This window comes from Lycorma delicatula, chromosome 4, assembly GCF_047948215.1.
Source record: "Lycorma delicatula isolate Av1 chromosome 4, ASM4794821v1, whole genome shotgun sequence".
In the NCBI taxonomy this organism is placed as follows: Eukaryota; Metazoa; Arthropoda; class Insecta; order Hemiptera; family Fulgoridae; genus Lycorma; species Lycorma delicatula.
The window spans coordinates 81,505,739-81,520,269 of NC_134458.1; the positions used below are offsets into that span (position 1 = coordinate 81,505,739).

Here is a 14,531-nt window from a genome sequence, read left to right on the forward strand (position 1 = left end):
CATTTTCGTACGGTTCCATGCTTTTGGTAACGAGCTTTTGGTTATTAGATAGTAATTTGGTAGATCGGTAGTAAGGGAATATAAATTTTAAATAGGAAGTAAAATGATTTACGTCGGAAAACCCTTAATAAAAATAAACGGAAAAAGTAAACTTAGACTATCTTGCATTTCTTAAGTTAACCAATTATTAAATATTAGAGAATTAGTAAAAATAAGATTAAGATACTTATTAAAGGAGAATATGCATAAAAGAAATAATAACGATAAAACATAATTATACACTAAAAAAATTCACAATATTCTACAAATAGGATACAAAAATCTCTGTGTACTACAAAAATCGCTTATGTATTCTGCATATACTTATTATGAATTACTACGTATCATGCTTATGTATTATGTATTATAAAAATCGCTTTAGTAGTCCAAGTCGAAAATAAAGAGTTGGCTTCAATAGATCTCTTAAACTCATCTCTTAGATTGACCACTAACCCCCTATCCAACACCATGTTCTATGCTCGTAGAAAAGTATTTTATTAAAAAAAAGATTGAAAGCGTAAAATTAAAATAATCGTATAAATATGTCGTGTTTTAAACAAAATTTTCAACGATTTAGGTATTCTTATGATAGAAAAAATGTTAAATGAAATCAAAGAATCCGTATAGTGAAATCGTATTGTAGCGATCGGCTTAAAAATTATAGCGTTTAAAAAATAACTATCTTTAAAAACTTTTACGGTTAGAGAAGTTTTATTCAATTTTAAAAATATCAGTTTAACTAACAGTTAAAAAAACAATTACAAACATCAAGAAATAACTATTTTTGGGGATATACCATAGATACAGTCAGTTTAATATAATTAGAAATGAACTTATCGAACCAAAAAAGTATTTGTAAAGTTAAACTTTAATATTAAAGTTAATATGACATTATAATCAAGTATTATGTTATAAAATAATTCATTATTAATAAGCTTAGTTGCTGACTAACTGTATAAAGTTTATATCTGAAAAGTTTGTAACCGCACTTACAAAAGCTAAACCATTATTCCTTATCTTTTGTTAATCATATTCAAAAGTTGTTTACAGTTCCTATTTCTATACTAACTATTGTAATATTGTACTCCTAAATCGCAACTCGAGACCCTTAGCTTTTTTGTCCTTTAATAAAATATCATGTAATATTCTATATTTTTTTTATTTTTAGCAACGTAACGCGCTTCAAGTTCTACAGTATTTATACTATTTGTTACATTTCTTGCATAAGTATAATTTTATAAAATACTTTACGTAAAAAACATATAAAAAAATTAAAAAAAATATAAACTAAGGTACGTTGTATAAAATTGATATTAGTGAATTAAAAGGTAATATTATCAGATAGTTTTGTTTCAGTGAATATTATAAACTATTCTCTTATTCAATATCGCGTAAACTTACCGGTAGATTATTAGCTATCTCATACATTTTCGTTATATCATGCCAGATTTCATTGAAGTTTCAAACACGAAGTTGCACTGTATACATCCGGAATAGTTGTAGATTTTAGACAATAGTGTGAGTGATTTACACCGACAGTGTTTATACATAACAATGCTGACAGTAAATAATTTACAAGTCAAAGCTGGAGGAAAACTAAATTTGCTGTGATCAAGATTTATATATAAATTTATATATAACCTCACGAATATTATAATTTTTTCATTATATATTCGTTTTAATCTGTTTAAAAAATTAGTTTTATTAATTTATTTCAACAAAATAAACAAGATTAATTATTTATTTTCTTACTAAACTGATTCTTTTGATTATTAAAAAAAATCCCTGAAAACGTTTCTTTTTTTAATAATTTTTTCATTTGTTCACTAATCTCAAACAAGTTTTTTGATTAATACTGTTCTTGTTGTATCACTTTTCCATTATTTTTTTTACAAAAATATATTTTCTCCATTACGTTTTTGAAATATTAATAAAAAAAATATTTTTAAAATAATGTTTTTACACGAATAACAAAAATTAAACTTTAAAATGCAATGCAGTCTAGTATGTACTTTTATGCTTTGTACATAAAAATTGCTAAAAGCATTTTGTATTGATAGCGTATCACGCCCACGACTAAGGGTAGGCAGGAAGAGCGGGCATTTAAAAAATGATCGGTAAATAAAATATAATTTTTAAGATGCTTTGGGGGAAAAATGTCTTAGATTTAAACAGAAGAACATCTAACTCATTATAAATACAAGAAGCCAGAAAAATAACTTGTAACTCAACGTTGCCTGGACAATGGCCTCACAAACGGCCTGCAGGGCTACGTTCCCGTAGCCCTGCAGTCAATAGTGTGTGACTACATGTTTGATCGCACGGGTTTTTTTAACGATGTGCAACTAGTTGTGGGAAAGTCTGTCACCAGGGGAAGCCTGCAGGGCTCCGTTCTCGGTCTCTTACTGTGGAACCTGGTATTCGACAGATTTTTGGGACTAGCATTCCCGGAAGGGGTCACGATGACCCCTTCTCCTGTTAGTTCGTGGTAACTCACGACCGCAGCTAGAAGACCGAGCTCAGGCGGCTTTGTCAACCGCAGGGGGCAGGATGGACACTCAAAATTTAAGGATTTCTGTGCCCAAGACGAAGTTTATGCTTCTCAAGGGTGCAGACAAATTATCATACAGTTGTAACAGCCGTATTAAGTATAAAGGCTGTGAGTTCGAGTTCATAAGTACCTAGGTGTTTTGTTTGATGAGAAGTTGCTGTTTAGTAACCACATTAGGCAAATAGCAGCGTACGCCATCTCTGTGATGCACAAGCTTAGGAGGATTGCTCGAAAGGATTATGGACTGTCGGAACGTCATTTGTACATGGTGTACAGTGGTGTCTTGAAAAGTATGACCTCTTACGCGGCGTCCGTTTGGACGCATAGGTTCGAAAGAAATCGAGCACTTATTCAAAATTTAATGAGTGCCTAGCACATAGCCTTAATTGTATGCACTGTTGTTTTGAACAACAACAAACAACCTCCTAAGAGGCTACCACTTCCTACCGCTTTTATAGAGACTAGGCTTTTATAACCCGTGCTCCAGACGTAATTCCCCTTCAGACCGTCCAGTGAAGTCCTTTCGGTGCTAACGCTTCATAGGCTAGCAGGAATACCCCACAACGGGGCACTAGCTATTTGGAGGGAGCAATGCGCCCCTACTCCGGAGGGAGTCGCAATTGCTGATTTGATTCAAGTTATTTAATTATAAGTATTTTTAGGAATGGATAGGAGAAGATCTTCATCCACTTCTTTAATGGCTGCCCTTCACGATGCATCTCTGCTGGGCTCTTTTCTGGACTCCTGTCCGTGACGTCGGGTCGCGTAGAGGGTCTTCTTTCTTCTTCATCTTCTTCTACAGATGACCTCTTTGTTCTGTATGTTTTTTAAATACTATAATGAAAACTGTCTACATATTGAAAAAATACGGGAAGAATACGTTAAAAGTTTAAAATCTGTTATGGAAACAGTGAATGAAACTTTCAAATAATTATGAATATTATGCCGAGATTGCCGGAACACGATGTGGTAAATGTAACGTGGGAAAAGAGGCAATAAATGGGGAAAAGTAATCCTTTAATTACCACTATAATAGTACCATTATTAAAGAAATAAAATGAAATATGCAGAGTTTAGCCTATGATCTCTCCATTTGCCCAGAAATGGTTAAAACTGATGAGTTAGAATGCAAAAAGGGTTGGTAATAATTTAATTACAAACAAACGAACAAAAAATGTAATAATATATGTTTTTCTGAATGAAACAGATTTAGCAAAACATATATGATTACCTTTTTTTTGTATAAACATACATACATGTATGTATATGGTATATAAGTTACTATTGCATGTTGATTACATAAAAACCAGGTGTAAAATATTTCATTATATTTTTTAACTTCGATAACTTTCTAAATTTTATCGTTTTCCAGAAGTTCAACCAAACTGAGATATATATGTTATAAAAAATTACTCCAGTTTTTAGAAAGTGTGGATATGATAAAATATAAAACTATATTTATGAAAAAGAGGCGGGTCCTTCGCAAGCGTTCAACCCACTGGACTGCGACAAGATAACGTTAATGCCTATGTCATTTTCCCCACAATCGCATCAATCAATGTTGTATTTTCTCTTCGATTTAGGCTTATCCGGAAATCGATGAGAAATTAAATAAAAATCACTTATAAATCTTAAATCAACTATTAATGTGTGTTTTCTCTTTTAAGACAAATCCAGTTTGAAATATTCAGTTATAAACTACTACTTAAAATTAGTAACTTCGAAACTAAATAATATTCATAGTTATAAATAATTATTTAAAGAAATGACATCGATGACGATGGACTTTCCCGACAATTCATGTAACTTATAATTTAATTCATCCTTCAGTGACAATTTACAAAATTATTATGCTCTGCAATATCAGGATTTCTCGCTTGTTTACTTATTTTACTAACAGATGAAAGATTATAAAATAAATCCTTGAAAATTTTGATAAATCATGAAAATGTTACAAAAATTCAACCCTATGCTAACTTACTTTGAATTAAAATATCATCCAGAAATAGTTTCAAACACCTCAGGTGATTGTATTTTGGACTGTTTTAATAAAATAATTTTTAAAAGCATTTTTAGATATATCTTCTACCTCTATAACAAATATTGAAAGCCATCTCGACCTTGATGTCACCACATTCAAGGAAAAATAATTTAAATACTTCCAAATGGGTTAATTTATATATATATAACAAATCAGGGGTAAAATTTGTTTAAAGACCAATACTCTTTAGTACTCCTTACTATCAACCCAATTTAAAAAAGAAAAACAAGATGAAATCAGACAGATACTGCACCTAATAAAAATTGGTAGTTAAACTATTCTTGAGAATTATAGCAAAACGGAGACAAACACGCGAGCATTCGTGTACAGTACATATAAAAACATATACACGTACACATGTATATACATGCATAAAAAGTTTATTACCAAGCTCATTAGTGTTTTTGGATTCAGGAAAATTCAAAATTTGACAAAAACCAACAATTTTTTTTTTACAAATACCAATAATTTTTCTTTTATACACTATAACAGATCGAAAATAGCAAAATAGATTGGCCGTATTCATTTAAGAACAGAATATTTAAATTATCTGAAAGTGCTATAGTATATCTCGTTTAATTTGATAGTGTATGTAGGCAAAGTCACTGGCTTACGATTGGTCAATCCAATTAGTTAAACGCTTCGCCTGATCGATCCCTAACTGAAGGTAAAGTCTTCTCTTCCAAGATAAACATAAAGTGCTTGGAAATTGTATTCGAAAACTTCCTAAATACGTATATTATAGTGATTACCCTATTATTTAAATTTTAAAACATTAAGGGCCCTGATGGATGGAGAGGAGCCGAGGCGATTTACTCTACATTTTGTCAAACCGATCTTAAGATGGACGAGATTTCGCGGGCTTGTTACTCAGATCTGTGAATCGGTATGCAGCTTCTATCTACATCCGGGCCAGATTTTGACTTACATCCATACTTATCGGTGACAGCCAGAGGAGAGAGATTGCGAGCCGGTCACAAATTCGTAGAGGTTTTCACATAAAATACTGTATCACTTGTTTTAAAATATATGTTTTTTATAATTTTGTACTTTGTATTTAAAGCGTAATTTAATTTTATTTATTTTTTAATCAAAACGGTAAGATCTGTCGAAATTTTGACAACAGTATTCTTTCTTCATTTACGAAAAAGGTAGAATGTTTTGTATTTATTATATGTCTCAATATAAGAATTATCTGAACTGGCGAAACGGATGGTTTAGTCAGCCAATAAATCTTGCAACTTTAACCATGACAAAAGTCAATAACGAAAAAGCCATAGTTATTAACAGGAGTAACAAGAATCTAATCTTAAGTGAAACAAAAGAATGTGATCTTTTATTTAGATATTTCACTGAGCCGAATGGAGCTGTACCTGGGCAACACATTCCCGCCGAAAACTGCGTGAAATTCATAACTACAATTATAAAACCCACTATTTATCTCATTGACTGTGTAGTAAATACCATTCACGTGACAGAAAGTAACTCAACGCAGTATTAAATGTACCTTAAGTGCTTTACAAGTGATATAAACACCAAAAATGGATGAAATGCTGTAATAAAAATAACTGATTTACTCTTTTTACCTAACCATGAAAGAGTAAATTAGTATAAGAAAAAAAGCTCTTTGTTTCCTTCAACCCACCTTCAATTTGACCTTCTAACAGAAGTTTTTTTAATATCTATCAGATAATTTTTTTAAATATGGAATAAATTAAAAACCAACATGGTACTGTTGAAATTAGAATTTTAAACGCTAAAGAACTTCAACATGAAGATAAAGAAAATTCAATTTACAATACAGTATTGTTTGCAATACTCCATTATGCAAAACAATAGAAAAAAATTAATTGACAAACGGAAAATAAAAAATAAATTGTTTTATAGAAAACAAGAATATAACTCTTATTACAGCTGTAGAAAATATTGCTTGGTAATTCATACTGACAGCCGGAAGGATTACTGGATATTAAACTATTATTACAATTCATACGGTTGAAAATTACTTTTTGCTACTCATACGAAATTAATTACACAATTTTTCCATAAAATCAATAACTTGACATATCCTTCAAATATAAAAAAAGCTGATAGTGAACAAAACGAAGGCTAATATAATTGAACTCAATAACGATATTATTACACGATTATTTTTTAATTTAAATTAGTTCATACTATTAGATACTTTCTAAAATATATATATAACTAAAAATATAACTTTCTAATTTACATCTGATATATATATCAGTTGTAAAAGTCGTAGGTAAAAGGATTCCAAATCTTTAAGTAAATACAACTTTACAATCACAATTAAGATTTATTCTCATGACATGGATAAACAAAAAAAACGTAAATTTTTTATCAGTTAGAAGGGAAAGGTTGCATAATTTTTAAGCTTTGCCCTTGACAGATTATTACTTCAAATAAGCTCGAGGATATTTAAATACGTATATTATGCAATATTTAGAGTACAACTGCGAAAAATATGAAAATGTTCAGAAAAATGGCGTTGATCAAATGGCGTTTTTACCTTAAATATAATGCAATATTAAAAGTACATAACTGAGAAAAAATCAAAAGGTTTAGTAAAGTTTGTGATCCTAGTTTACCCCTTGATTAAATTTCTGAGGCTTAAATATTTATTTATTAGAGTAATTATTTACTTCAATAAGTTGGACCGATATTGTGCGATAAAAATGTATAGTTTACTAAAAGAAAAAAACAAATATGTGTAACGCAAGAACGCCATGTGGTCGAAAAAAACCGGCCAAAGGTATAGCAAAATTTAAATTTTTTTGGTCTACAGGTTTTCAGGATAAGAGGCAAGAAGTGCTCAGAAAGAATGTTGCATATCTCCCAAAATTAAAAGTTAAATGTTTAACTGTTTTCAAAAATTTAATGTCATTAGTTATATGGCATTAAATTTTTACTCTTTTTTAGAATACAATTTCGTAAAAAATCAAAATGTTCAATAAAACATTTTTGTCCTTTGATCAAATGATGTTTTAACCTTAAAAATTTTGAAGTATTAAAAATTTAATTCAGAAATAAAAATAAAAATTCTTAGTATTATGTTTTTGGTCTAAGTTAACCTCGACCAAATGGCATTTTTATCATCAAAATTGTACTGTATTTAGCATAAAATTGGCAAAAAAAAAAAAAAAATATATATATATATATAAAAATTAAAAATAATTTGGTGCCAATTTGACCCCCTTGCTTGGCAGCTGCCTCATATAATATTTTTAATAACATTTATAACTTGGAAACCGATAAAGTATTAAAAATTATAAAAAAGCACAAAACATTTTAAATAAATTCTTAAATCTGGTCCGTGGTGGGACTTCCTCTTTTTCTAAAAACAAAAAAAAACTTCCCATTTCTTCTACATTAATAGTATATAGAATTAGATTTTCAAAACTGAAAATTGAAGTTTAAAAAAAATTATATTTTAAACACGAATTCCATTCAACCCCATTCTTTTTGGGACTTAAGAGTTTATATCTATCGAAGTAATTATATTTTTCAATAAGTCAGAACGATTTGGTGTAATATTATCCAACAAGACCAAAAGTTTATAATTTACTAAAAAAATACTAAAAACAAAATAGTCTGGTAAAAACTGTTAAGAAATAATGTTGAATAGGCCGGCATCACTAAATTTGATCACTTAAAAGTTTGAAATTTTAAAATAATTTAAGAAATGCTTTCATAGTGCTAAAGCTCAATTTTATACGGCCACTTTATAAAAATTAAAAATGGTGAAACTGTACATCCCCTTTTTTAATACTGTCAAAAATTGAATGCCATCAATGTTTCACGTATACAGAGATTTTCGTTTCTGAATAATTTATGTTGAGGCAGTCTGCCTTAACATAAATATAAAAAGTAAAATTTGAAGCACTAAAGAATGATGAAGAATTGTGTTTTGAAATTAAGGATAGCGTAATGCTAGGAGATGAGATGGATTGAAGTGAATGCCAAACATTTTTATAGCTTTTATAAGTTCTAAATTAAGGAAATAATTATACCTATTTATCACTAGTTTAGGAAGTAAATATATTGTAACAGGACCAGTATAACGGACTAGGCTAACGGATTTCTTCCAGTTAAGAAGAAAGAAAGAGAAAATAATAATGAAAAGAAAAATTCAAAAGGAATTAAAATGGATCCTTTTCTCAGACTAAAAGGTCCGTTTAACAATCTTTTCTTTGTAATATAGACAATGACACCTCCAAAAGTTGTTCTTTGACCAGAAAGGTTACCGGACCGACTAAAAAAAACGTAAGGGGGCGGTCGATGAAAATTATTATGCTTCAACAATTAAAGGGATGAGGTGGTACTAGTCTGCAGACCCAGGTATATAAATACTGCCAGAGACCAACGAAGAATTAGCCCAGCAGTCGCAAGCCCAGCAGCCACCTGCCCAGCAGACACTGACAGCACAGAAGAGCGAAGAAACCTGCACTTTCCCCCGTTCAGCCCTTCGGGGCTTCGGGAATTACAAGGTTAATGGTATGTAACTTCGGTTACTACCAATTCTTGGAAAGTGCAGGCCAAAGAAGAACGAAGAGGTCTTCGGGAGAAGAAGAGGGAGAAGATGAAGATGAAGAAGAAGGAAGACCAGCCACTCGTCTCAACATCACAGACTGGAGTCCGGAGCAGAGCCCAGCAGAGATGCGTCCTGAAGGGCAGCCATACCAGAAGCGGATGAAGAGCTTCTAAACATCCTCTCCTTTTCAAAACTTACAATAATATAAAATAACCCAGCAATTGCGACTCCTCCGGAAAAGGGGACGCATTGCTCCCTCCTTACAGTTAGTGCCCCGTTGTGGCGTATTCCTGCTAGCCTATTAAAGAGTTAGCACCGAAAGGACTTCAGTGGACGGTCTGAAGGGGAATTACGTCGGGAGGACAGGCTTTATAAGCCTAGCCTTCCGCGGTCGGCCCGTAAAATGGGTTCGATAACGCTGGTTAAACAACGGAATTGGAATGCAATTAAATCCGTCCTTAAAACACTAAATAATAATAAACAAAACTTGTAAAAATTAGACCCGCTATTTAAAATTAACCCTTTAAAAAAACAAGCCCGATTAGAATGATCCAGCAGCAAGGGACTCTGTCCAGGTTCTGCGATGGAGTAGGGAGTAATAGACTCCTGCCAACTTTGCATTCCATTCCATTCCAACGAAGAATTAGTAGTTCTGTGAGGCCGTATTTGGCGCAATCATGATAACAAGCGAACACAGTGAGTAGTTTCGCAAGCCCGAGTTTGACGATGTTACGGTGACGGCGATATCACTAAGCGTGTGGTAACAAGAGTGAGGAGTACGTCACATGGACATGAACGTAGACGTGGACGTGGTATTCCAGCTTGGACAGTAGGTGAATGCGGGAGTTTGTTCGGCGATTTATTGGTAAATAGTAGTGAAAGAGACAATACTGTACACATTAAAAAAATGTAGTGTAGTTCTATTGCAAACAGTAAAAGTAATAGTATTTGCAGAAATTGAATTGATTGTTAATGCAATATTAAGTTCTAGCGGTTATTATAACAATTTCTAATAAATTGGACTGTATTCTAGTTTTTATTATTTAACTTACATTAAACAAATCTTGTCCTTTTTATTTGGATTACTATTTTGTATGTTGCATATACGTATTTTAATTATTATTACTATTATTATTATTATTAATATCTTTAGAATTATAAATTGTATTTATAAGAAATTTTTAGTCTGTTAGTCTCTCAAATCCTGGTGGAGCTGCGTATTCGCGATATCAATTTTTTGTGCAGGCTGACGCAGAAAATTTATCTTTAGCCTCCCATGCAGAGATTGGCTGTTCGAAGTCTGGAAGAACCTTTCTTTTTTTTTCCTACTTAGCCTCCGATAATTACCGTTTAGATAATCCTTCAGAGGATGAATGAGAATGATACGTATGAGTGTAAATGAAGAGTAGTCTTGTACAGTTTCTGTTCGAACATTCCTGAGATGTGTGGTTAATTGAAACCCAACCACCAAAAAACACCGGTATCCACGATCTAGTATTCAAATCCGTGTAAAAATAATTCACTTTACAAGGACTTGAACGCTGGAACTTCGACTTCCAAATCAGCTGATTTAGGAAGACGCGTTCACCACTAGACCAACCCGGTGGGTAAGTCTGAAAAAATCAGTTATATTTTAACGTTACGGCTCCTGGGAACCTGACCACAGTTCTGTTATTGATTTATCTAATTATTAACACACATTCTTGCCTAAAAATTCAGAGGTGTAACAAGCTACAAGTACAGACATTACATGAACAAGAGACGCAGTTCCTACGAGCTCTGAATCACAAATTCATCACTGATGTCTAATGACTTCCAGATTCATCAAATTCGTTATAAAGTTTTCTCCTTTTCTTTTAAAAAACGAATTTTTGATTCTCTGCATTTTATTAAAAAAAAAAAAAAAAAAAAAAAAAAAAAAACGGATGAAAATATGAGTTTGGACTATTTTGTTTCCTGTTATAAAAATTAAAAAGATTAGATTTTTAAAACATATTAACCTGTATACATTCGGAAACAAAATTATTTAATAAAAGTATATAATATTTTACTTACACTGCTGGCGTTTCTTGGGTTTCTAAGTCTTTAGATTTAGCCATGACGTTACGGATTATTGCACGCTCTTCCTCGCTGAGATGGCTCAAATCCAAACTAGGTTCATCTCCTGAGAAGAAATAAGAATATTTTATAAAATTATACAAAAATTATAATTAGGTAAAATCGTAACCTACAGACGTCTCTTATCTAGAAATCTTAGTAATATCATAGTAGACCGTCTGTTTCTCTGCCACGTATTCAGTTTTATATCATCTGATTTTTAACATTTTTAAAACTATTATTTTTTAAAACCGTAGAAAAACTGCTGTTAAAAATCCCGTTCCCAAGTAATATTTTTTTAAATAACAGCCAATGATTATCTTTTCAATAATTTATCTAAATAGTTAAAATCCACAGAATTACGGAAAATTAGAATAAAAAAAATCAGCACAACTTATTTAAAATAATTAAAAGTAATTAATAAGCGATACATCCACCTTACCAGCAAATAAGTGTTAAGTCCTCGAGATGTTTCGGTGTTTTTAAACCATCATCAGGAGTTAAAATATTAAGTCATAAAGCTAAAGTCTTAAGCTAAGCTTAATATTAATATTAAGTCAAAAGTAAAAATAGGTATACAGTATGACTGTTTTCATTTTAACAGTATAATCATTACACTTATTTGTAAGGTGGATATATCACTTATTAATTACTTTTAATTATTTTATTAAAATATATCACCGGAACCACGTTCAAGAAACTTATTTAAACATTTATTTTTGACCACTGACTAAATACAATCATGAATTTTTGAAATATAAATAAAACAGTATAAAATAACATTTCCTTACTCCTGAAATTTATAATATCTACTGATTTTCATACTTTTATTTATACTTATACTTATAGGAAGAATATTTTGAAAAATGCCTTCCTATTTCTGTTTTTTTTTTTTGCAAAAATACAAAGACTAATATTGTGTACATTGTTCAGAGAAGTGGTCTTGCTTGCCGTGCAAATTAATAGCTAAAATCTTTACATAGCATTAAAGATTTTTATAGCGTTAAAATTCATTTTTAACCCTAAAATACGCTACATCTTTGTAACTTAACAATGTTCACTTCATTTTATAGGTAAAAATAATAAGGGCTGTCTATTATATTTTCCATTGTAATTTTTCAGTTAAAAGAAATTGGTATGCTATTTTTAATAAGAAAAATCTTTTTAGTCTTTTAAAGGAACTGTTATTACGAAGAAATCAACGTTATATGTGAAAGAAAAAAGGTTCATTAAAAATAATTTCCATATTAAATGATATCATGAGGAAAACTACTGTAACGATCGCGTGATGAACATTTACTACATATTTGCTATTGTGGACTATTGTTTCATTAGCCAATTCACGGCTAATTTTTTTTTTAATGAAAATTAGAATAACTATGCATCGCTCTCGTTAACTCGAAATATTTTATCGTAGTTTAATTTAGAAATTATAGTAGTTTAATCATTTCATCCGCTATATAACGATCGTTAGTCCTAAAACGCTCAAATTGGGCAAAGGTAATAAGAATAAATAACTCAGTTATAGGTAATTTTTTAACGGGCGTAAAATGAAGTTCCATGTAAAATTAATCAAAAGTTATTTTACTTTTTTCCGGTATTTTGAAGATAAATCTCAATAACGAAATAAAATTACACGGTTTCACAGATTAGTGAATTTAAAAAAGATTACTCTTCACGATTTACATTTATTATTAAATACGATATAACACGTCTAGTATAACGTTTATTTCATTGAAGAAGAGATACAAGAATTTTTATATGATGGCATTGATCTACAGGTCTACCTGAATATCGATAACCTTTGCCAAAAAGTAGGATATTTTTTCTAGTACCTTTATTCAAATGCCTACAAGCAAGTTGCTGTAGAAAAATAGTTACATATTATGTTCTATTTACTTATTCTTCTATGATTCTTTTCCTAACATACTTTTTCTAATATATAGTCTATTTTTTTTTTTGTATATTTTTTCTAATCTATTGCCTATTAAAAAAGGTTTATATGAAATCAAATATTTTCTTTAATAGTTGGTTTAAGAATACTAACGAAAGTTGATTTTTTAAACGAATTCGTTTAAAATTATTTTATTACAGCATAAAAGTACGGTAGTATTCCGTTCAACCGGACACCGATCAATCTAAATCTGGGTTTGACGGAAAATACTAAATCGTTTACAATTAGTTATAACGTCTCATAAACTTAAGAAAATTAATAGTTCATCATTAAAGAACGGAAGAATATAAAAATAACATTAACGTGAATTTTTCTTTATACTGTTTATCTGAACATATTTTTCTTAGAATTATGTATAAAGACTAAATCATGGTAGGATGTTCACATTTTCAAATAAACGTATAATTTTTATTCCAGGTACTGTTTGTTGATGTATTTGTGTTATTATGCTGCGAGTTAAATTGGCGCTTTGTAATAAATCGGTGACTTTGGTAGAAAAATGGAAGCGTATTCAAACACAAAAAAAAGATTGAAGCAATATTACGAAAAGTCTGTTTATTTCTAATTTTACAGCTGATTTAAACTTTGGGTGTTGAACACTTTCAGGTGAATAAGTTCAAAATATAAATTAATAAAATTAACTGTCTGACAAAAACACTCAATCGAAATATAACCGGTAAACCCAGAAAGTAGCTGAATACAAACAAATAAAAGAATACATTTAGTCCAACAACGGTAAAAAAGAACCAGCTTTCAGGACCAATTTTGGTAAATAAATATAATTTTCTTTTTATCTGCGACTCCAATCAAATGAAATGCAGTTCCATAAATAGGGGATGAATTGTTTTTTAAAAACTGAAAAGCTTATGATTTTTTCTGACTGGTTTATGTAAAACTGTAATATATATATATATATATATATATATATATTTTTTTTTTTTTCAAATTTAATTCATACATTTGAGAGTAATAATATATTTAATAACATTTATAATTTTTAAATATTATTTTTTTTTTAGTACAGTGCGTATATATTTAATATCAAACTTATTTCAAATATTTTTAATGTTTTAAATTCTTCCTGACGAGTAAACGGATCAGCCGATATTAATATGGATAAACGAGGTTCTACAACAGAAAATACAATAAAAGAATGTTTATAGATAAAATTCTTCTATATCGGTTTGCTGTAACCCCAATCTATATGTCATACAATACGATTTACTTGTATTGTAGGGCTAATGTATTGTTTTATTTAATAGCTATTTTTAATCTGATAAACGAGTGTGGAGCATAA

The 14,531-nt window shown here is 30.3% G+C and overlaps 1 protein-coding gene across 1 annotated transcript in view; it reads right to left on the reverse strand.

Annotated features, from left to right (window-relative positions):
- LOC142322658 (uncharacterized) overlaps positions 1-14,531 on the reverse strand; it is a 440,476-nt gene that overhangs the window by 344,259 nt on the left and 81,686 nt on the right. The window contains exon 2 of the mRNA XM_075361734.1: positions 11,239-11,347. Coding sequence (XP_075217849.1) covers positions 11,239-11,347 — 109 coding nt within the window. The remainder of the gene's footprint in view (positions 1-11,238; positions 11,348-14,531) is intronic.